The sequence below is a fragment of the Euwallacea fornicatus genome, chromosome 10 (assembly GCF_040115645.1).
Source record: "Euwallacea fornicatus isolate EFF26 chromosome 10, ASM4011564v1, whole genome shotgun sequence".
NCBI lineage: Eukaryota > Metazoa > Arthropoda > Insecta > Coleoptera > Curculionidae > Euwallacea > Euwallacea fornicatus.
Genome location: NC_089550.1, coordinates 3,534,837 through 3,557,682, shown reverse-complemented (window position 1 = coordinate 3,557,682; position 22,846 = coordinate 3,534,837). Strand labels below are relative to the sequence as shown.

Sequence of the window (22,846 nt, the reverse complement as noted above, 5' to 3'; positions counted from 1 at the left end):
GCTTTGACAAGTTTACAATTCCATTACCGGTTTATTATTGTTTGCAATTTTACTACTTGTACCACTTGTTGTTCGAATGCTGGACTGCAATCGAGGATTTTTCCGCTTTTTTTTGTGATAATTTCTCGTTCGGTACTGAAACATTTGAAAGGATTCTTCGTTTAAACGGAATCAGGAATCCCGAAATCCATTCGTCAAAGCAAAGAAATTGGCCTTTCTATATTTACTTCGCGAACGTTCCGGCAGAGTGAAGTAGATAGATAGACGTGTTAACTTGTCGGAAATGTGACGGCATTAGCTTTGAAAAATGTATTTTGCCTCGAGTTATTGCACTGTCTTTTCGGGATAAGTTAGGGAATATTCAGGACGCCCTTAGCAATCTGGTTATTACTTTAAAGCTGAAACAGGAGCTTGAAGTGTGTTTGTAGGTTTACGCCAATCTATAGATGGATTTGCAGAAGATGCAGACAGTTGCTAAATAGTTATAGACACTCGCAAAGTCGATAAATTTCACACGTCATAAATCACAAAAACCGAAATTTATTCAACATTGGAAAGCCAATATTTCAAACCTGAAAGACAAGTATATTCAGCTAAATGAATTCGGCTAGCTCTATGCGAGGGATCGATGTGTGCTTTTATATTCGCGCCTCGTCTTTTGTGCTAAACAAAGTGAAGTTGATAGATTGATACGTTTAACTCATCTGGAGGAGTATTAGTATCTTTAGAACAAGAAATTTAACATTAAATTTTTTCAGTTTACATCTGTTGAAATATTTTTATCTTGGAGAGATAAGATTGCCAATAAAATTTAATTATTCATCATTATTATATCATAATAGATGATGAATTCAGGAATAAAATTTAAATTAGGTTGGTTCTTCTATAGATGTCTCGGGACGTATCAATATTGAAAATTAATAAAGGACATCAGAGAGTCAAAAGAGATTAAATCTATGATCAAAACTTACAAATGTGAAAATTTCTGGAATCAGAGATTTGATTCAGCTTAGGGAAGATATTTTCTTTTGACCACAAAAATAAAAAATGTTAAAATAATACTGGACTTATTTACTAATATTGTGGTCCAGGTACTAATAGATTTTTCAGGGATATGCATAAAAACGTTTGAATAAGTTTCTGGCACCTCATTTTATGAGTCGTCTCCCAGCAGTCCGAGCAAAATTTTAGAAAAAGTTTACATTAATATGCAATAAGGTAATAGAAAAGGATTGTTATGATAGTTTTAAATAAATATTAGCTACTCTTGAATAAAATTTGAATTAACGCACTATGCTCTCAAATCCATATAGCGAGTTTATTATTTAATACCTACCCTCATTGTAAGGGATTTCGCAAAATAGTTAGGTGCATACTCAATATTCAGGTTTAATTAGGATTTCAAATAATTATTTTCGAAGCATATTCATACATCATCAGTATTGTTCATGCAAATACAAATTAGTACCTGTACCACAATATTAATGACACCGTAAGATCTTTTCGCTTTTCACATTTTAGCCTGAGTTGGTTTGAAATATCACCTCTTTCTACATTTAAGTGTAAAAATCTTGACTATGAATAATTCATGTGTATTTATGGAAAAGCGGGGCAAACAGTTTAGGTAAGACAAACAACTTCTGTTTGCTTTAGTCTTCCAAAGTAAGTTATACGTAACAATGATAAATAAGAGGGAAACCGCAAATCGATATCAAGCGATTTTATAAATTTCCAAGAACATGGATATTCCAATAAAAACTTGGCAACCTCGTGTAATTATAATTACGCTCGAGAGCTCACAAAAACTTGATATATAGGTGCGTACACAATAGATGTCGTCGACAATACCTTCTCCACATTAACTGATTAAAAAGCCTGATGACCCCCAAGTATTTCCTTTCATCCTCACGCTGCGGCCGAAATCCATTTTGTCCCACGATTACATATAATTGTGGCTTTTCAGAAAAGGGTCCGACAATTAAATTGTCCAACTTTATGGAAATATTTTCCCAGACCCTTCTTGTCAACGCCACTGAGCTCTGGACTTTAATTATTTGAACCATTCGCAGGTCAGAAGCGTTCCTATGGCAAACACTTAACACTCGCTGTTATTTGGCCTGTTCTTTAATTGGGAAATTTTGTGGAAAAGGTGTTTCCACAGTGGAGAGGGTTGAAATTTAGGCGCCGTGGTTCTCTATTGAATATTATATGTGATAAAGTCCGAAACCGGATTTGAATAAAAATTTTTGAAAATCAAATTTGAAAATTGAGGCTTGAAAGTCTCTTCACGTTAAGGCTTGAGTGGAAGTCAGTCGTAAGATCGTACTATTGATCTCGCTACAGAAATGTTTTGGCTTCAAATATTATTTGATATGGTGTAAATACCTCGTTGTTGATAACAAATATGCGAGAGTATTTGGTCTGCTATTTAATTGAGAATTTTGTGGAAAAGTTGTTTCGGGAAGGGTTGAAATTGTGGCGGATGTGTTCCGAATTTCATTTGTGGTAAACGCAACGCATTATAGTTCAGTTGCAAAAAGACCATTCCCTAATTTCATTCCCTAGGGAGCAAAAAATGGTATTTTTTACATCTGGCAAAAAATCCGTAACAGGCATACCCACGTAAGTTATGTAGGTCGAATTTTTCGTGCTAGTCACGTGTATATGTAAGGTATGCGATTCACACGTGGGAACCCTCATAAAAATTTATGATCGAGGGGTGTTAAAACAACATAAATAACGAGAGCGAATCACCGTAGACAAATTAAGAATAAGGAGTTTTGCGGATAATGAAGAGGCAATTGGCGAGGGAGCAACAAAGGGATGATATAATATAGGAAGGGTGCCTTTAATTCCGTGTTTTATGTAGGGATTATTGAATTTTTCCTTCACATGCACCGAACTTTCAGACTGTCAAATAGTATTTAACCGTGGAATTCGTTCTATCGCTATTTCAATACCGCTGAAGCTCTGGCCTTTAGTCTAATAAGTCGGCGACAACCGTATCGATTGCTTTGTTATTTCAGGGCTTGGAATATTAACACAGGGCTTATAGTGGAGACCGACAATAAATTTCTAAACTCAGCAAAGCAAGGATCTATTGTTCGAGTCAAACCTCGCACCGCCTCTCTCCAACAATTAATAAAGTGACACCTTGTGTACAATAGTTCTCTGCCCAAATATCTGCTTTGTAGTCTCTTGCAAAGGCTGTTTTAAGCAGTGTAGGACTAATTAATGCTGTTTACCTGGGTTATTGTCGTTGAGACATCTGAAAAACGATTAATGCAAGCATTCAGTGGATTATTTGGGGCAAAAGGTCTTGGAGGTTAACCATTCAGAACTCATTTTTGCATGTGGAATATTCGGTCGACGTGGTTAAATTCGGTTTACTCCAAGGTACCTTTATAAATTAGTACCGGGTCCGTAAGATTGATGGAGGATTATTAGATGAGTAGTTCTATTTTAGCTTGAAATGTGTAAAGATATCATTGAGTATGAGGCCTGGAGCAACTGTTCACATTGGAGAAATGTTGAGACGCCCTTTTCCCTACACGTGGCTTATTTTTGATTTGACATTACTTCTATTGCTAAGTTAACATTTGCAGCAACTCGTTGGTAAGGCTATTTTCATTTGAAATACATGTCGAATTAAGCTTGGTGTCAAGATTCCTCATACATATCATGCGATTAAGTCGAAAGGGCGTGATTGAATTCAGTTTAGAATAAGCCAGATTTTTTGTAGAAGGATCACAATATTGAAATCGCAGTATACTTTGGTTTCTATTTAGTGCAGATGTTATAAATAAATGTTTTCGTATGTAAACACTAATTTTACACATCTGCTGCAATTTTAGAATTTCAGATTTATATGGTCGTAGTCACTTTATTATTGTTTCGCAGCTTGTTTTCCATGTGGAACTAAACCATAATATATTTCATTCGCCTGTAACTCGATATCGACAAGCTTATACGATGTTATATATAATCTTTTTCTTGTGTCAACATGCAAACTACAGAAAATAAATGACTTTTTCTATTTGATTTGCTTAAATGTTGCAAACATTGATTTTTTTAATGAAAATACTGAAATAAAATCGTAACGTGTTTACTTAAATCGGGGACAGCAAAACCGATATTTTACTGGTCGTATATGTAATAAAACGGCATAACCGCATACAGTGGACACAAGCTTTGATAAAAATGCATCGCGACATAGATATTTTCTCCTATTTATTTTGTTTCTGTATATAATTTAAGTTAGGTCTACATGTATACGAAAACGATCAAATAAGTTAAACATTGTCGTAGTACTGAGATAGATTTTTCTAAGGGGGCAACAAATTTAAAATCAAAATTATACGAATACGTTAAAATCCATTCCCTTCAAAAAGCCTGAAATTGCAACTGTTTCAAAATATGCAAAAGTATAAATTCCCTTTTGGTTGATATTGTTTGATATTTAGTACTCTTTAGTAAAACATATGTTTATTGGCAGCAATTTGAATTAAAAATAGCAGCCATATTTTTAACTGCAACGTTATTTATTTGAATATGGTTAAAGCGTTCAAAACTCAGTTGTAATTAATTTATTAGTTAAAACATTTATGCTAATTTTTGCTTCAGCTCCTTCCTGAAAGCATCTCAAATTTCAATTCGCATATGTCTGATATGAGAGCTCTAATTTTGCGACGAACTTTGCAGGGGAAACACACCGAACAAACAGAGCAAAGGCGGCTAATTACCGGCATAAAACCTTTAGGCTAATTTCGCATTAAATACCATTTTCGAAATACTACAACGAACACGGGGAAGATGTTTTGTTCAACGGAACGACCTTAATTAAAACGGCTTATTGTTTTTACCCTTCATATTCAAACACCGTGCTTCGAAATATTAGAAGTGTTCCCCCTGGAAACAATTCCAGGAGTATGATTTAATAATATTTATTAGCGTCGTAGACGCATCTTCGAGAACGTTTTGCAATTAGAAACGTGTCAATGGTTATGTAGGTATATTGCTTTCCAGAGGAAGAAGTCAGATTTAAGATCTTCCAGAATTATTAAATCATAAAAGCTGAATTACTGAGCTTTATTACTGCAGCAGTCGCTAAATGAAATTTTATAACGATGGCGAAACCTCTTTGAGCGAATTCGGATATAAGTTTTTGGGCCGTAAAACTTGACATAAAAGAATCTATAAAGCCTTTTAACGATTCCGGCAAGATGATTCTTCCTGGTTAATTCAAGCAGACATACTGATGTGTCTGACTAAGGTGCTAAACAAAAAAGAAACTTCCCCCAAAAACAGAAGCTTTTGGCTTTCTTCATTCCCTAGGATATTTAATATTTCAATGAGTTTCGCTTAAGGGCATGATATTTACGGTACGGCGGCAATTATATGAATTATAAATTTGCGCTGAATAGCAGATGGAGCACGAATTATTGTAATATTGCCTCCTACGCGCGTTTTGGGGGATATAAATCTTTCTCCCTCCAAAAACGAATTTCATTATGTTTAATTTGTTGGAAAATTCTCAAACAAAGTCTGAATATTGTCCTCAAAGGAAAACCCACAACGAAAGAGTTGGTGGTAACAGAAGGTACTTATATTTTCTACAAATTGGTCTCATCTTTGATAAAGATCAAAGATAAACTAAGGGATGGATTTAAAATGTTTTTGCGCCGCAATAATGATCACCTTTTGGATCAGTTGTGCATTGTAATTTAAACAATTTTGTATCTGTTATATCACTTCAACTAGTTACGATAATGGAATTTGTGCCTGATATAGTAAGCTTATGCTCTTCCTCTTAGGGTGAAATAGACACTTCTAAATCTTATTCATATAGAACGTTCCTGGACCACAATATTTGTAGTCAGCTGACAAAATTACACAAAACTTGGCTGAATGCAGAATATTGCAGCTAAAAGCAGGCTTAAAATCGTAACTTCAAGTATCCTCTTCAAGTTCCCTTATAGATCTTAACAAAACGATTCTCTTGCTTTGTGTTCCGCATTAAAGCTTACACGTCACTTCAACCGAACAAACCCTCGATATTTCAAGGGGTGTTTTCCTCGTCCCCACTAAAACCAAAGGCATTTTAAGTGCGCCACTTGCATAATATTAGTTCGCAAGGTTATCCAGACATAAACCCGCTTCTTGGGAAGAGTTTAAAATATTGGAATGTTCTGAGGATCGTAAACTTTATTGGGATTGTAAAAATGGACTACTTCATTTAAGGAAAATATAAACGTTTATGTTTGTTGGGTACTGAAAATCTAGTTAGCAATACCAGGTTTACAGTTGCAGTAACTGAAATTCAACTTCTCTATCTCGCATTTTTAAGTCACATCCAATAATGAGAAAAGTTTTAGCAATATATCAATCGTTTGGTCGTTTATGAAAAACAGTAACTCTTCCTATGTAAGTAAGAATGACTTAAGGCTTTTCCAATAAATTAGGTAATCAATTCCCTACTAGCATAAATTTCGTTGTAGCTACCGTGCAAGTTCCCCGAGGCAATTTATATAGGCTTACAAGCAGCCAGGTCCCTGTGATAACATTATGAACTTCGATAATTCATTGTAAATGCCTGCATCGAAGGGTAATAGGGTAATTACTTCATTCCTATAGGATTACTCTTTAGTCGGCTTTTACATGTAACATGCAGAGCAGGTTATCGCTATTGTTGTCGCAGTACAATACTTAGAGATTCTGAAAAATATTGTGAGAGATCAGGCATTAAAAGAATTATTTATGTTCAAAAACGAAGTATTATTTCTGTGGTCCCGGTATTCAAATCAATTCGAGTTATGGTGTTCAATATAGTCCATGGTGTAACAACAAATTTACTAAACCCACGTCACTTAAGAAAAATATCAATACTGAGAACATGGTACACAATATAGGAAATTTCGCTATTCGAAACAAACCGGGTTACTTCGTGTTTGAATTTAATTACTCGTTTAATCAACCGTTTAATAATTTTAGCTTTAGTTAACAAACATAACTGCTATCAATTATGAAACATCAATTCGGTCGTCCTGGTACACAGTGCATAAAATTTCAATATCTTCAGCGTCTCACTAAGACTTTTATATTCCTGCAAAGCATACTTATTGCTTCTATCAAGAAATAAAATATCAATTCTGTGATCCCGATACACTTTATATTATAACTCAAACTTTCTGACAGCAAGCTGCATTTCTCCAGTTTTTGCTCGCTCTAATCCTTCTTATTGGCAATTGTAATACAGAAATAATGCAAGACAGAAGTAATTTCGAATAATGCCATTCTCGACGAGCCAGTTCTGAGGATTTCCTAACCGCAACATAAATAAATATTCCGCTATTGAAACTTAACTTTGCCTAAAGTTTTCTCTAACTCTTAACTAGTTGAGAGCTTTCTCTGGTTGTAGCAATTTGCATAGATCCCCCCAACAGCGACTTGTGTCGGGATAATATTATAAAGCGGGGATAACTTATGGTAAATGGAGGGTTCATATAGTAATTAGGTAATGAGTCCATTCCCATTAACGTTTAATTAATTGGTGGTATCTAATTGAGATATTTATATGTTAATATGGGGTTTAAGCTTTAGTTTTCGAAACATTTTTCAAATAATATAGTAATTTGTACTATATAATTATATACATTAAGCCACCTTTTTGATCAATGATTCAATATAATTTGAATATAATTGGTTTTAATGATCCGCATTACATATAGTAATTTATTTAGTATTCCTCTTTGTTGCAGCTCCGCGCTAATGAAGTCGTTTGAATAGTAAATTCAAGCTTTCTTTGTTTCCGGTCGTATGAAACACTATTTTCCCTGTTTCGGGTGATAATTTCAGAGCTGAATTTTTCTGGTGGGCAGAAGTGGAAACACGAACCGAAATTTTTGGGAAAACGTATAATATTGATACTGAGGTTTCATTAAAAGACTCGAATAACGAGCGTTACAGCATTTTCAGGTTTTTCCTGCTGCGTGCCATTCAAAGTGCAATTACATTGATATTTGTTCGGAATGCGAATTATGCTCGATTGAAAAAGGTCATGTGTAGTATTGATCAATTCCAGTATCGTTGCGCCATAACTTGTATGTGTCTATAAATTTGTCTATGTTTTGGAAGACAGATGCATATTCACAATTTGTTTCACCCACCCAAGCTAAAACTGATGTTCGTTAAAATCTTGAAACTCTAATAATCGATCCGCATTGTGTATTATTTTATATTTTTCGAATTTACGGGCAAGCAACAATAGTTTTTCGTATATTTGTCTATACCTCTCCATCATTTTTAGAGTTATTAACAAAAATTGGACCATTATTTTTAATGGTTTCAAAATTAATTTTTTTTAACGTTGAACAGTCTATGTATTGCATGAATGCATAAATGAGTCAAATTAATTCTATTTAGATACCTCTATTATTGCCCCTGTCGGTTTTCGAACTGTCTAATGTATATTTTATTACGTTTTTTCCCGTTCTGATCGGATTGGTTAAAAATAATATATGAATCTGCTCTTTCAATGATAAATCTCAGCGTAAACTGCCGGGAAGAAGCTTTTATGATAACCTTGGATATATATTTTCTTAAGCTGATTTTTGGTTTGGGCTATCAGCTCGAATGATTCAAACGATTTTATCGTGCGCTACCATTATGGTTCGGTGAGAACATCCCAATGAATCATTGTCATGTCATATTTATCTACCTAGACATGCGGGAAAGTTTATATTTTGTAAGGGGAAACTCATATAAAGTTTGGTTTTATAAAGCCCAGCAGGAATAAGGCAATTTTCTTGCAAACAAAATTTAAAAGTTGAAGTGGCACTAATTTGCAGTAAGGTTTCGAGGTTAATGGCTTTATAAACTTTATCAACAGAGAGGTTGTAAAATATTTATATCGAGTGCGGGGAGTATTAAAGCGAAATTTTGAGGAAAGTTATTTCCAACGGAAAACAAAACCAAAGTTGCAGTTAATCAACGTCTGTGGGAAATTTTACAGACCGCAGATTTAAAATTTCACTAATTTCCCTGGCTCACTAATTTGAAAGTAATTACGTCCGACTACCGCGAGATTCGCATGTCTGCACCCTCGCATTGTTTCCTGGAAAATTAAAAAAGTTTTTCGAATCTCCACTTTGTTCGATTATAAACATGCCGTTCAATCATGTATCTTTTTGTGATCACGATATGGGTTTTGTACAAAACAACACAACGGTTTTCATTAAACCTGAAATAAACTTTGTTCGCGGGCGCTTTTCAAGTCGTCAGAGCCGTTTATTTCGCCCGGAATAGCTGGATAATGTGTACGGGGTATTAAAATAAGGCCCAGACAGTTTTCAAACTAAATACCTAGGGTTCTCGCTTGCAGTTAATCAACTTCTGCTTCACGCATTCAAGTAATTCGCAGATAATTACTTTCCACATTTTGCAGTGTAGGTTAAAATGTAACGACGTGCCATCTAGCGAACGAACCATTTTTCCGTCAGACAGAGAATCTGGACTGCAGGATTAGCAAAACAATAGTCATCCAGTTTGCACTTACATAATTATTCTCACTGAGTCCTAGTAATCATATACATGATTTATGACGCAGGGCTGCCTGGACCACAATACCAGTAATTAGCTTGAAAATCTCAATGAAATTCATCATTGTTCTATCGTTTTTGTTTCTGCAGCTGAATTTTATTATCGATTTTATTAATGGAGATGGCTTGCTTAGTAGAGCCATGGTACACCTACGCATAAAGAATCATTAAGCGAACCTTGGCGACGTGGCTCCTTAATAAGATGAATCAGAATTCCGCAAAGTAAATATAATCAGCGAGTTTCTATATCACAATACCGGTAAATAGATGTTACGATGACGAGCTCTTGGACCACAATACCGTCTTTCAAGTAATATCTTTGAAAAACTCGGGTAAGACTTCGCTTCGCAATAACCAAACTCAATTCTAATTTTATACAGAAACAGTGTCAACCCACAACCACAATTTTTAGCACTTTATCGAAAACCTAATCTTCTCTAAAACTTTAAAAGCTCAAATAACCTCCATTCAGGTAAGAAGCACATTATTTCGGCTTCCAACTTCTGACAAGTAAACCCTCCCTAACATACACATCACCCGGTAGTGATGTGCTGGTAATGGCAAAATTTGCACCTTAGCACCCTTTATGCCCCAGGGTTATTTTTCGAAATTTCCGTAACTTGGGGCGAGAACTATTTGTCGAAAGCGTGAAGGATTAGGGTAACTAGAGCAGTCTTTTGTGGATATCGCAGGGTTTGAAAGCTAGGACCTGAAACTTCCTTCGAAGAGGGATTATTTCGTCGATGATAAGTTTAGGTACGAAGTTAAAGAATTTTCTTGGTGTTTTAATAAGGAAATGATTTTAGGATTGAGGTAACAAGACAGACAAGTTGAGCTTAAATTGCTTTGGCCCTGTTCTCGAATATTGAACCTGTTAAATCTCCGTGAAGGGAACCTATTCACATGAAAGCTGTCTATTGACGGTGATTGATTCGAATGAAAATTTAGCTTCCACACGATCTGGATTCAACACAGGACCGATTACGTCCTAATAGCCTGGACGGGTGAGAAATTACGTCTCATATGATAAGTTTTAAATTGATGACGCTGAGCAAGTACCTGAGCCATGTTTTTGTAATCATCTGCCATGCAAGAATTTTTTAAATATAAGAAAAAACGTTAAATTCATTGCTCCCATCGATGTCGTGATCCTAAATCATTTTTTAATTTCTTCGTCGATATCCAGTGAGTTCGACAAAGCATCGATACATCCTCAACAGCTACTAAAATACCCGCACATATAGCCCGATTTCAACAATCTGGGTCAAACATATCGTTCTCCCATGGCAAGCCCCAAATCGCTTTTAACAAGTTTACATTTTTGAAAGCCGCGGCATAAAAGTATTGCCAATATAAATTGGGGTCTTATGTGTGTGCTTCCAATTGTTTACTGAAGCGAGTTCTATTTGTATACGGAAATAAATTGAAAGTAGGAAAACCATCCATACGAGGCTTTAATAATCGATGAGTTGGAAATCTTGCTTAAAGGTATGCGACAGCTTGAAGTTATGCCGATGTCTAACTTAATAATGCACAAAAAGCAACCCGATTTCACAGGTTTTGAATAATGGTATTTGTGGGAATTAATGGGAAAGTTTTGCCCCGCTGGCTTATTTGGGTCATGTGGATATAAGGGGAGATGGTCTCGTTTTTATGGGTCTAAATGGAAATTGTACTTGTTTTCAATAGGTCGAACACTTGTTTTCATTTCAATTACTGCTATATTTTACATTTGGCATGGAAAATCGTGGAAAAATGCTTCGGGTATCAGAAAATAGTTTCGGGAATAACTGGAAATTCTCTCAAGTGCGAAGAAAATCAAAGCCACACTATATTATTAAGGGAAGCGATTGAGGCGTGAAGTTTTCTAACAACCTTCCCCGTAATTTACTAGCCATATTCCTCTCTGCTAGAAAATATAATATACGCATTTTAATTCAGTCATGTTGAACAGATTTTGCTCTATGCAGTAGCATGCTTTTGCCCTTCCTTTGTTAAAAACCTCAGGAAATATAGTTTCCGCCATGAAAAAACCTTCCATTAGCAAAACAGATTTTGCTTCAGCATTTGAAAAGAGTAGGAAGTACAACGCGCGACTGAAAGTTGGAATTGCAAGATGCTATTTATAATAGCACAGCGGAAGAAAGTTTTCCACGTGGAAACATTCAGCCAGTTCTAGTGAATTTTACGTCGCCCTGGAAAGTGTCCTTGTTAGGAAGTAGAAATTTTTAAGGTTTGAACATTCATAGCTTACAAAAGAAACTTAATCGTCCTTCATTTCGGAAATATATAATTCAAAACGGCACACATATTTGTTGTACTGATGGCAGCGCAGACATTTATTTGAAATTGTTATGGTTGTGTTATGATTTCGTTCCGAATTCAATTAAGTACTGAATCGAATAGAGGGAGATTAATACATATGTTCGATTAGATTTCATAATTTATTATGCTAACGATAGTCGTTAAATTTTAATGAAATTTCGGATGTTGTTGGATATAATGCTTTCCACTGTTTCATGTAACTGATATTGCGTGACATATTTTCGAAAACCCAGTCCCGCACAATTTAAGCTAAACACGCCTCATTTTGATGGATAATTTTAATGTGTATGAAACACACTTTTAAGTCGCATATAATATGGCAAACTCCCGGGATATTTTCCGGGATTAATTAAGTGCCAATCGGGAGTTTCCCGTCTGCATTCATTAGTTTTACGCTTCCTACTTTTAGCGAAGGCCTGGCATGTTTATTAGGGCGGGATTTTATTAATTCCAAAGGGAAAAGTGGTTTTCGTCTCATTAGTAATATAGTAGCCGGTATAATTTGACTTCGTTAGATAGCTTTTAAGTAATATAGGGTTTTGTATATCTAGTTAATGGAATTTTAATTCGTAAGTGCTCTTTGACGCTGTCAAACGAATTCGGGAAGGGAGATAAACTTTCCACAATAAGTTAATTTCGTGAGCTGAAGATTTTTGTCTAAATCGAATCTTCAACCGACATATACAGCTACGCTTGATATATAATTTAGAATATACAGCGTGTTCTCGGATCGATGAAGCGCCTAAAAGTTAAAAGTTTCTTGATTTAAGTTTAAATGCTTGCGGTTCAGCATTCATTGTTGCTGCATGTTTTACCGCGGTACGTTTTGTAGGAAGAATAATTCAGTTGGAAATTTAACCAGTTTTTGCCGAATCTTGAATAATTCTTTAAATTTCTCAACAGGAAAAATCTATGTACGAGGATGGTCCTAGAATTACCCGACCTAACACTTAAAGGAAAAACAATTAGAAAGTAATACATTATTTCTCCATATAGTATCCGGTTCCGACTTATGCCCTTTTTATAGTTAGAAGCTTCGAATATTTCATCAAAAGAGACATCAATCTTGGACTCCACCACTTGATTATTTACAAATTTCTTTCGAACAAGTCATTTTTTAAAGTTTAAAAATTGAAAATAATCGGAGAGGGTTGAATCTGGCGAATAGGGTGGGTGAGGAAAAGCTCGAAACCACGTTAATTGATTTTGGCCATCGCGATGACAGAAGTGCGGACTGATGCGTCGTATTGATGAGGCAAGACTTCCTTTTTCGTCAAATGCGGTCGATTTTTTCTAATTTATTCGCACCAACGCTTCAATAAATGTGTATACTATTCTCCGTTTATTGTTTTTACGTTAAAGAGATACTCAAGAAAAATGATCTCACGTGCATCCCAAAGAACTGACGCCTTTACCTTTCCTGCTGAGGGAACAGTTTTCGCTTCCTTTGAAGCCGATTCACCCCTTTGAGTCCATTGTTTGGACTGTTCTTTCGTCTCAGGTGTGAAATGATGGACCCATGTTTCATCCATAATTTTGAATCGACGTACAAACACTTTTTTATTGCTGCGAAGACTTGCCAAACACTCCCTTAAAACATCCCCCTAACACTGTTTTTATTCAATTGTGTGTAATTGCAGAACGCATTTTGTACACAGCTTTCTCATATCAAATTGTTCGATCAAAACGTGATGTACAGTACTTTTTGAAATGTGTATCCTCCAGTGTACTTTTGCGAATTTTATTCAAAATTTCCGCAGTGGTCAAATCTGGAATGTCATTGGGTCGACGCTGTCGAGTTCGGCTTGGCAGCTGGTATGATCGCGTTTAAACTCAGCCACGTAATATTTTACAGTCCTCAACGAAGGACTAGATTCCTTCAGAGTGAATTCTAATTACGCTTTGATGTTGGATGGGTTAAGACGTTTCAAATGAAATATTGGATCATGTATCGATGACCAATTTTTCCCACTTCACAAAATCTCTAAAAGCGTTCATTAAACGTCGCTTCGAAAAAAACACAAATCAACGGAGCACCTTCAAACTTCGGTCATAAAATTTTTAAGGTTAGATCTTGGTAATATAGGCAAATTTATAACATAAAATCGCCATCGATACGTTGGATCGGGTATTTCTGAAACTATTTTCCTAATTAACTATTTAATAATTAGCGACGCGTTTTAGAAAATTCTTGGCCTTAATCGGCGTGCTTATTGAAGCAGTCCCATCTGATCAGTTTCTGATTGATGTATTACATCAATATTTCTTCCATTTCGAACGTTTAGCTATTTAGAGTGCAGGCAAGTTTCATAACTTTCAATATGCAAAGTCCGACTTTTCTGTTTTGAAAGCTCCGAAGGGGAAGCGAATACCTGGCTTAAACAACTATTCCTCTAATTAGTCGGAGTATTTCCCGAAATTCGCTACGGCACTCGCTCTCTCCCCATACCTCGGTGCAGTTTTCCATGGAATATCGTGGAATTTCTCCTTTAAATTCAGACGAGGCACGCAACTATTTGTCGAAAGCAACATTGTAAGACAACTCCATTGGGCTCTGACGAATGCCTCAAGTTATTTTCGCGCTTCGTTTGCCTGCAAACATTTTGAAGCATGATGGGATTTCACGTCCGACTAGGTTTATTCAAATACCCTCAGGGATAAATCGGCCCTGGTTGTCTTTGTTAAAAAGAACTGGACAGCGTGAAAATGTTGAGACAAGATGGAAGTTAATTTTGTACTTAATTAAAATCCAACAATACGTAATTACACAACCTATATAATAAAACCTGTACTGTAGAATTGTGTATCTGTATTTTGCAAGCAGTATCAGGGCCTAAGGCATTTCATAAAATCCTTATAAATCACGCAATCTGTCGATTACATTGTTAATCAATTTTAATTACGGGATCGCTAGGTATTAAGAAGCTTTTTGCCTTTGTTTTCCCAGAAAACTTTATTAATACATTTTTAGACTCATTGAAACCAATAATAATTTCATGTTCTTTCCAGGCTTGACCAAAACCATCTACCTACAACATACGGAATCTCATCATCAAATCACTCGTGAGTATTGGGAAGAAAATCACAATAAAGCTAAAATCGATTTAAAACACAGTAACAAAAACAGAGGGATAATAAGCTGTTTCACGTGTCTGTATATTTGATTACAATCCCTGTTTGTGGGCGTTTTGTTTCATTACGTTAGGATTCAATTTGGCTTTGTTTGCTGGATGGATTTACACGCTGTGATATAGACACTAGATAGCTGTATTTGATTTAGAGGGATGCAATATTATATTGGAAATTTTCGTTATTGGGAATTTCGTTATTATACATTGGCAGTCGATGTTTGACCAGAAAACGTAAAATAGCATAGATCTTGGTCAATAATATAGTGGGGCAGTTTCCAGGTTAGGTATGCCTAAAATTCTTTCTTATTGATATAAACCAGAAGTACGAGTTGTTTTAAATTTTGCATATCCCTCTTATGCAAAGCCCCTCCTCATTACAAACTTTTATCCCCCTCACGTTAGTTCCGCGTGTAAAGTCAACTTTCGGCTTCAAATATGCAAACCGAGAACCAACTGTTTGCTTGCGAATCTATTTGCCCCACATTCTCATTGTCTAGTGCATTACAATGGCACAGTTGGACCAATTCACTATCATATGGTCATTTGAGATTTCCCTACCTTAATCAGCGCTACAGAGCAAACTTGGCCGAGTTGTAAATTGATTCCCTCTTTGGGTTCAGGATTTGGTTTACTGTGACTGACAGAGAAAACATTCTAGATTGGTCTTTGTTGGAAAATTAATTTAAGAGTAATCATTCTCTTCCTCTTCTTCTTTATCTCATTTTCAGGGATTTTCTCCACGTCAAGAAATTCTAGATTCCAGATGAGATCGCATGGGCACAGGCACACACGTTTGATTTACTACTGATACAATTGTTCATTTAATTATGAGCTTGACAGCTGCCTTTGCCAGCGTATTATTGATGATTTCAAATTGAGGACTTTGCACACGAATAAACATAAAGCCAACTCTTAAAAATCATGTCGATAGTTTGAAACAAAAACTCTCGCTTTTCTTAAAAGTTTTCTTGCAGATTGCTATTTGAATAGTCCACACTAACCGAATATTTATTTCGCAATTTTCATCAAATCGCAATAAGCATCCAATTTTACAATCGCCAGCGGTCCTCAGCTAAATGCTCGCCCTCGAAACTCGTTTGTCCCCAAAACAAACAAAGTCTAATGAAAGTCTTGCATGTTTCGAGACAGTTTCAAGTTCCTCTCTGCACTTTTGATGCAAACTGTTTGTTAAGCAATCCTCTCGTGGAACAGTTAAAGCAACACGGATAAATATTTGCGAGGGCAAACTGTCGGGGGAAAGCCGAGCACTGTATAAGAACAATCATAAAATCTGCAGAGCTAAATTCCCTCCAGAAAGCAATAAGAGTTAAAAGTGCTTAGAACTAAAGCGGCGAGGCATTCGTTTTGTCCTCGGAGAGAAGAAATTCCATTTTTGTGTGTAACGTGTTGTCAGACTGGCGTTCGAGACAACATTTATTAAATTTCCACGTTTGTTCTTTATAGAGAAAGCTGGACCGCTCCATATGGGGCGTAATCACACTATTACCCCACGAAGGCTATTTTCACGTTCCGACTACCTAAAGAAAGTTGATGAAAAATTCTTAAATGTAAATAAGCGCGCTTCAAACTCCCAACAGATAAAATTATTCCAGTAGTATCCCATAGCGAAGCATACTAGTAATTGCTTTAAGCTATATAACTGTACGAAAAACTAGCATCAAAATATTTATTTTTTAGCTCAAAGAAGGGGATTGTCATGGGAATTACGTAAACCGGCTTCTATGGACTTTGTAAATTATACATTTCCCAAACCTTGCAGAAGAGAAGTTCCTCTGTGATATTATTATGGTGGTTAATGTAAGCTGTGCCACCCTAGGTAATATAGCCCGCCATTTTCAAACAATATTATCATCTAATATTCAATATCGCCACGTAGAGTAACGTATGCCTAATGGAGTTGCGGAATGTATAATTTTCCTTTAATATAACCTTGGAAATTATTCATGGAAATATTAATAAGGGGATTAGGGTGTAATTAATAATTGTTTGCGGTTAAATCTTCATAGAACCATCATGAAAGATGCGTTACAGTAGAGGTGGAATATGGTGAAAACTGTCTCGAGCAGTGAAAATGACCATTCCGAAATAGTACTATAGAACGTTACCTCCGTTATTCGACACGATTATTGTAGCTTTGCACAAATTACAATACGATATCAGTACAAAATACGGACGTAGAATAATGTTTCACTTGTTAAAGCGCAACTTTCTGTTTACTTGCAACGATAATCCAATTTCGGTACACAGCGTTAACTTCAAATAACTTTCAACCTGATCACTATCGAAAGTGGCACAAATAGAATTTTCTCCGACGGTGGAACTTCTTTTTTCGAAAATACGGCACCGTACCTTCGTTTTAACGTAAAGTCAAACACTCGCGAACACTCACTATTACAACTTCACCGAAAACTAAACATCGACGATCGGATCTGAAAAAACTTCGCTTTGTACCGAAAACGTCCGCATGCCAAAACTTTTAAAAATCCGCTGAAAAACTCTTTGAAGAAACTGCATAAAACTGTTTGTGTAGAATCTTCTTGGGGAACCTTCTTCTGTAAAGCCAACCGTAGATTTTGTTCGCGGCAATGTGGTACTAATGGTATCACGCCCCTTTCCCTAACACCTTTTTCTTTTCAGTTTTATGTTTGTCGAAGTTCATCCACCTTTTTAAATGTTTACATAAAAATGTGTGTACGTCCCTTGATTCACCTGACTCGCCTACCGAAGTCACGACCAACAACCATTTCCTTCTAGATATCCTATTCCCGCCTACATGTGAGGAACACCTATGGACCTTATAAGCCACATAAACTTACGCGATGACCTCCGGGTCATTAAACTACGAATTTCTTAACTACCACACTACCTAATATGCATTAAACTCTCGTCCCTCATCACTTCATAAGTTCTTGGCTCAAGTTGAATCAACTTACACTCGAGTCGTCATTTGGCATCTCCATTCCTACATCCGACATCAGTAAGTTTAATGCAACTCCCCGTGGGGCCCAGAATTTAAAACAGCTTAGCCGGACATTTAGCCAACTGAAAGAAAAGCCGCATATCATGTGCTAATATTAATAAAAATTAAAACAAAAATACCCCTTTCCCTGCTATGCCCGTCTCTAAACGATGAGGACAATGAAGTTACCCCTTAAATTAATTAAAACTCGGTGTCACTCTCTTATCCTTATACTATAAACATTAATTTCCAAACCCAATTTTAAAGCCCTCACAGAGTTAGAAAGTTTATTGTTTATCCGGGGGATTTAGGGGCTTTGTTGTAAAAACAAACTGCGATATTTTTGCTGGCTGTTAGAAATTCAGGGGGTGTGTGCAATGTGTATCCATGCAAACCACAGTAATAAGTTTACCGTCGATATACGAAATAAAATATTCAAATAAATTTGATGTTATGTGAAGCCATGCAACGAGAATTAATAAAATACAAATAGGGATGAAAACCTAATTATAATTGATTTTGCGCCAGCGTTTATCAAGGGAACACTGACTCGACAATTATTCTCTAGTGTTTGTAATATTAGCATTTTTGATATATAAAAATGCTGTTGTGTTTTGCTGCAGCATTTTGGTTTTACGTTATAATCAAAATATTCTTGGTATCTCCCATATAATTCCGATTATTCGGGTATTTGCCGGTCCCAAACCATAAATCGTGGTTCCAAATAATGAAGTAAATAACAGGTTTTTGTATTCGTTTATCGTAATTAAAATATGCGCATATAAATTCGCAAAACTCCAAATTGTATTCGACGCGAGATAATTTATTTATCTGCTACCCGTTTCGGAGGTATCGCTGCAAATAATAGGTCCGCTACACCTGAAATTTATCGATCCTCTTAAAATGTTTATTGATGTCAAACGTTTTACGGGCTATTATTTATTATAGCCTTTTTTACCTACATAAAATATAACCGTAATAAACGTTATTTAAATTGCCCCATTCCACATGCTTAAAGCTCGCATACGCACAACTTAATGTAGTAATTAGTAGTGGTCAGTCGGCATTACTCCAAAATGTAGAGAATAACAACTGCACCCGCCGAAGTCTAAACGAAGCTCATTAGTGGTAGAATCGATGGGAATTTTTTCAATATCATGCATTGGGGAGGCAAATATGTAATTTTAAGCCGATTGAAGTGCTCTTTTACCAAAGAGCATGAAATGTGTCTGTAGGCTATTAGTAAATGTTGGGAATAACAGTAATTATTATTCTACGTTGTCCAAATGATATTAGGTCATCTAGGTCAACATTCTCTTATTTTCTCAGCAGCAATATTGTTCTACAACTCCCTCACCTGGTTCGATTGGTGGTTTTGAGGAAGCATCATTTTGAAATTGAGGAGCAGCAAGTTGAAAATAAAAATACTTTTAGCCGGTGAGGAAGTTTGTGTGATTTTTGGTACGTACATCAATCTGGTGTTCTTGGCTGATGCTCGGTGTTGGAAGTCGGCTGGTACAGCCACGATCATGCCCCATTACTTTAGTTCAAAGTACCTCATTTCAACGGATGCGTAAAGCAAATATGCCACTAAAGTCGGTCACGAGCATGGCAATTTTGGAAGGGAAATTGAAACGTAAGCTCATGTTGAAGGTTGAACGTAAACACGAGCTGACACTGGATGTTGTGCTCTCATCATGCTCAGATTGAAGGGAAATTGGGGTTAAAACTAAGTAATGTTCTTGTGCCATATCACTCCACGTTCAGATTTATGGCCACTCAGTTCGGTACTAAGGTTCATTATTGAGAAACCAAGGGTGATCGTTTTAATGCTTTTTTCTTCCACAACTCTTTAATTCGAATTAATTCCTGCCGCTTTAATTCGTGTTTCGTCAGCACGCTCTGATTAAATTATTATATTAAATATGAAAGAAACATCGGTTTGAAACTGAGCCAAATTTAAGAGCAGTTCGGCCTGGTTCTTTTGATTCTTTTTTGGCTCACAGCAATCCGATTCACATGACTGAGCTCATTTGGTCTAAAATACTCGGGTTCACAGTGGGGAATGCTTTTTTCCATAATATTTTATATGTCCAATGAATCCTAGATGCGTTCTTTGCCATTCCGAAATTGAGGGGGTAAATCAGACCACGTTCCGTCTGCATGCGTAAGTTAATGGGAAGCTGATGAAGCTGGGATATGTCCCTTGCTCGATTAGAGATGCACTTCGTTGGATACTCTAACCTCCTTTATCCACGAATCTCAAAAATCTCAGAGACAGGACTTTCATGGTCATAGATTTCTCCATAGGTAATTTGTGAATGGACAGGATGCCGAAATTGAAAGGAAACTCTGGTTTAAACTGGGTCAACTTTCCTCTCAATACGTGGATTAACTTCGTTTGCTTGTTGTTAATTTACGACTATCTTTATGTAAAAAATAGTGAACGGAGACTTGCGTGGCTTAAGGATTTAATGTTGAAGCTTAGGATATGGGGACCTGAAGTCTTTCGTCCGCTTCAAAATTGTTTATTCGAAATGGTACGAAAAATGTCAAATATCTTGGACGCAAAACTTTAATTTATACAGGGTGGTTGACAAAATTGGTGTACTTACTGCCACTGTATAAGAAAAATGCGGAATTTTACCTCTCGATAAAAAAAAAATGTCGGCACTCACTTCTTTATCAATCTATCCAATAGGATCATGAGTAGATTATATCAAAATTTCCGCAATTTCCTACGGAATCAGTTTTTCCTTTGTCGCTGGAAGCAGCAAACTTCTCAACAAAAGCACAAAGCTAAGTCATCCATCTTATACAAAGTTAGACAATTTCATGCACTTTCAATTCTGTTTACGCCCTTGCATTTTAGAAACTTCCAAAGCACAATGATTCCCGTCTTCAGTTTGTGTTTTCGTTTTATGTCTGTTCAATTTATTCCTAATTCATAGAATTCCATGGTAAACAAACCTTCAAATTACACAAATTTCGAAATAAATGCCCGCCAAAAGCTTTCCAAGGAAACAAAGCTCATGAAGTCCTTGTGGCATATCATTTATTTTTACGTGGCAAAGCACGATGCTTCGGCTTGTAATGCAAATGTTTATACGTTTTCATTCAGGCTATGTATGAATATGAAAACGTTGGGCATTAGGGCACGAAAACGGGACTTTTTCGTAGGATGAATAATGTTTCTGGCAAGGTTTTAATTGGAAGTTTTGCGTTTGTGCGCTCGAAACTTTCCCTTTCCCAATTTGTTCATTGCGCAACAAACTCTTGCATCAAGTAAAGAATCTTCTGGGACAATGGGATCCAGTTTAATTATTAAACCTCAAAGTTGCACCCCAAGCATTGCTGTCTCTTGAAGTACACCCCGTGTTCTTCATGACATCAAAAATGCATTTGATATACCTCGTAGCTAGACGGGCCGAATTTATGGCGAGTAAGTTTTAACTTACGACGTTTCAGCCTAAAAGCCCTTGACTAGGCGAACTTAACATACCGGGGATTACAATTTTTAAAAAATTGCAGAAATTTTGCTTCATTAGGCACAGGGAGATCCAATTATGCAGGAACTAAGTGCGCACTCACAGTAATGAACTGACTGTAAAAAGGTTTTTCTTCCCCAAGTGTCTGCGACTTAATTCCATATACTTAGAGTTAAATGAATTAAATTTGCCTGGAAGGTTTTGTTAATGAACTAGGCTTTCATTTATTACTCTGTTAAGAAAACTCTCCGCCGCACTGTGTCTATGTAAAAACGCATTAAAGTAAGCCAGGCTATCTATCTTATCCGGGATATCCATAGTTATTGCCAAAGGCTTAGCAACCAGTATCTAGGACGTTCCAAAGAACAAAATAAAAGTAAGAAAGCCTTACAAATGGCCTAGAAAACAATGTATATGCTACCTTAGTGGCGTATTATTTATTTTGACATGGAGCACGATACCTCAGTCTACAATGCAAATTTTTATCCATTTACATTCAAAGGACTTGGGAATGTGTAGATTAAATTGTGAAGAAGTAATTTTTAGACTGGTTTTCGGAAGCTGCAGAAGTTTCGATCAATCTTACATGCAAGCGAGATCCGAAATCCTTATTAAAAAGCCACTTTTAATTATTGCACTTCCACTATTAGCAAACTAACCGCAACTCTATTTAAACTTTCCAATCTGGAGCAATGGTTCCAGAACAAATAGCTTTCTAAACTTTTGACAAATTGCGCTTAATGCTTTCTGTTTTAAATTTGTAATGAAAGTTTAACAAGTTTTTGATCGAAGTGGTGCTGAAACCGGTGATAAGTTTCAGTTTCTTTCGGCTCGGGCTCTCTTCCAAAGGTATTTCCTAATTATTTGAAATATTAATAGGAATTTAATGTAACTCTCATTTCTTCTTCGGAACGAAATTTGAAATAGGGACTGAGAAAGGAAATAACTTAATGGCGAAAAACATTTAGAGAGGTCTTTTTTTCTGTTTTCGAAGGCAGTCATCAAGGGAGTTTAGGGTATTTCGACTGAAAGCGGGAAAGTACGGCCTCAATGTGTTATTTTAAGGGCATTATTACCCATTCAATTGCCTCTAAATTAGAAAAAAGTTCGTGTGCACTCAGAGAGTGGATATTACGTATAATTCCAATACGAGCTTTTTTGAAGGGACGTGTTGTATCATAATTTGAGACCTGATATCCATCTGTGTGACATAAATTCGATTGCCATAAAAGTGAGTTATGATCGGAAGTTTATATAACTGATTCGAACCACGTGTGAGACTGCATTGAAAACACCTACATAACTGGATGTATTGAACAGAAATTT

At 36.2% G+C, this 22,846-nt stretch overlaps 1 protein-coding gene across 2 annotated transcripts in view; it reads left to right on the top strand.

The window, feature by feature from the left end:
- LOC136341543 (nephrin-like) overlaps window positions 1–22,846 on the top strand; it is a 151,880-nt gene that overhangs the window by 56,265 nt on the left and 72,769 nt on the right. For both annotated transcript variants that reach the window (XM_066286658.1, XM_066286659.1), the window contains exon 2: window positions 14,931–14,984. In XM_066286658.1, coding sequence (XP_066142755.1) covers window positions 14,931–14,984 — 54 coding nt within the window. The remainder of the gene's footprint in view (window positions 1–14,930; window positions 14,985–22,846) is intronic.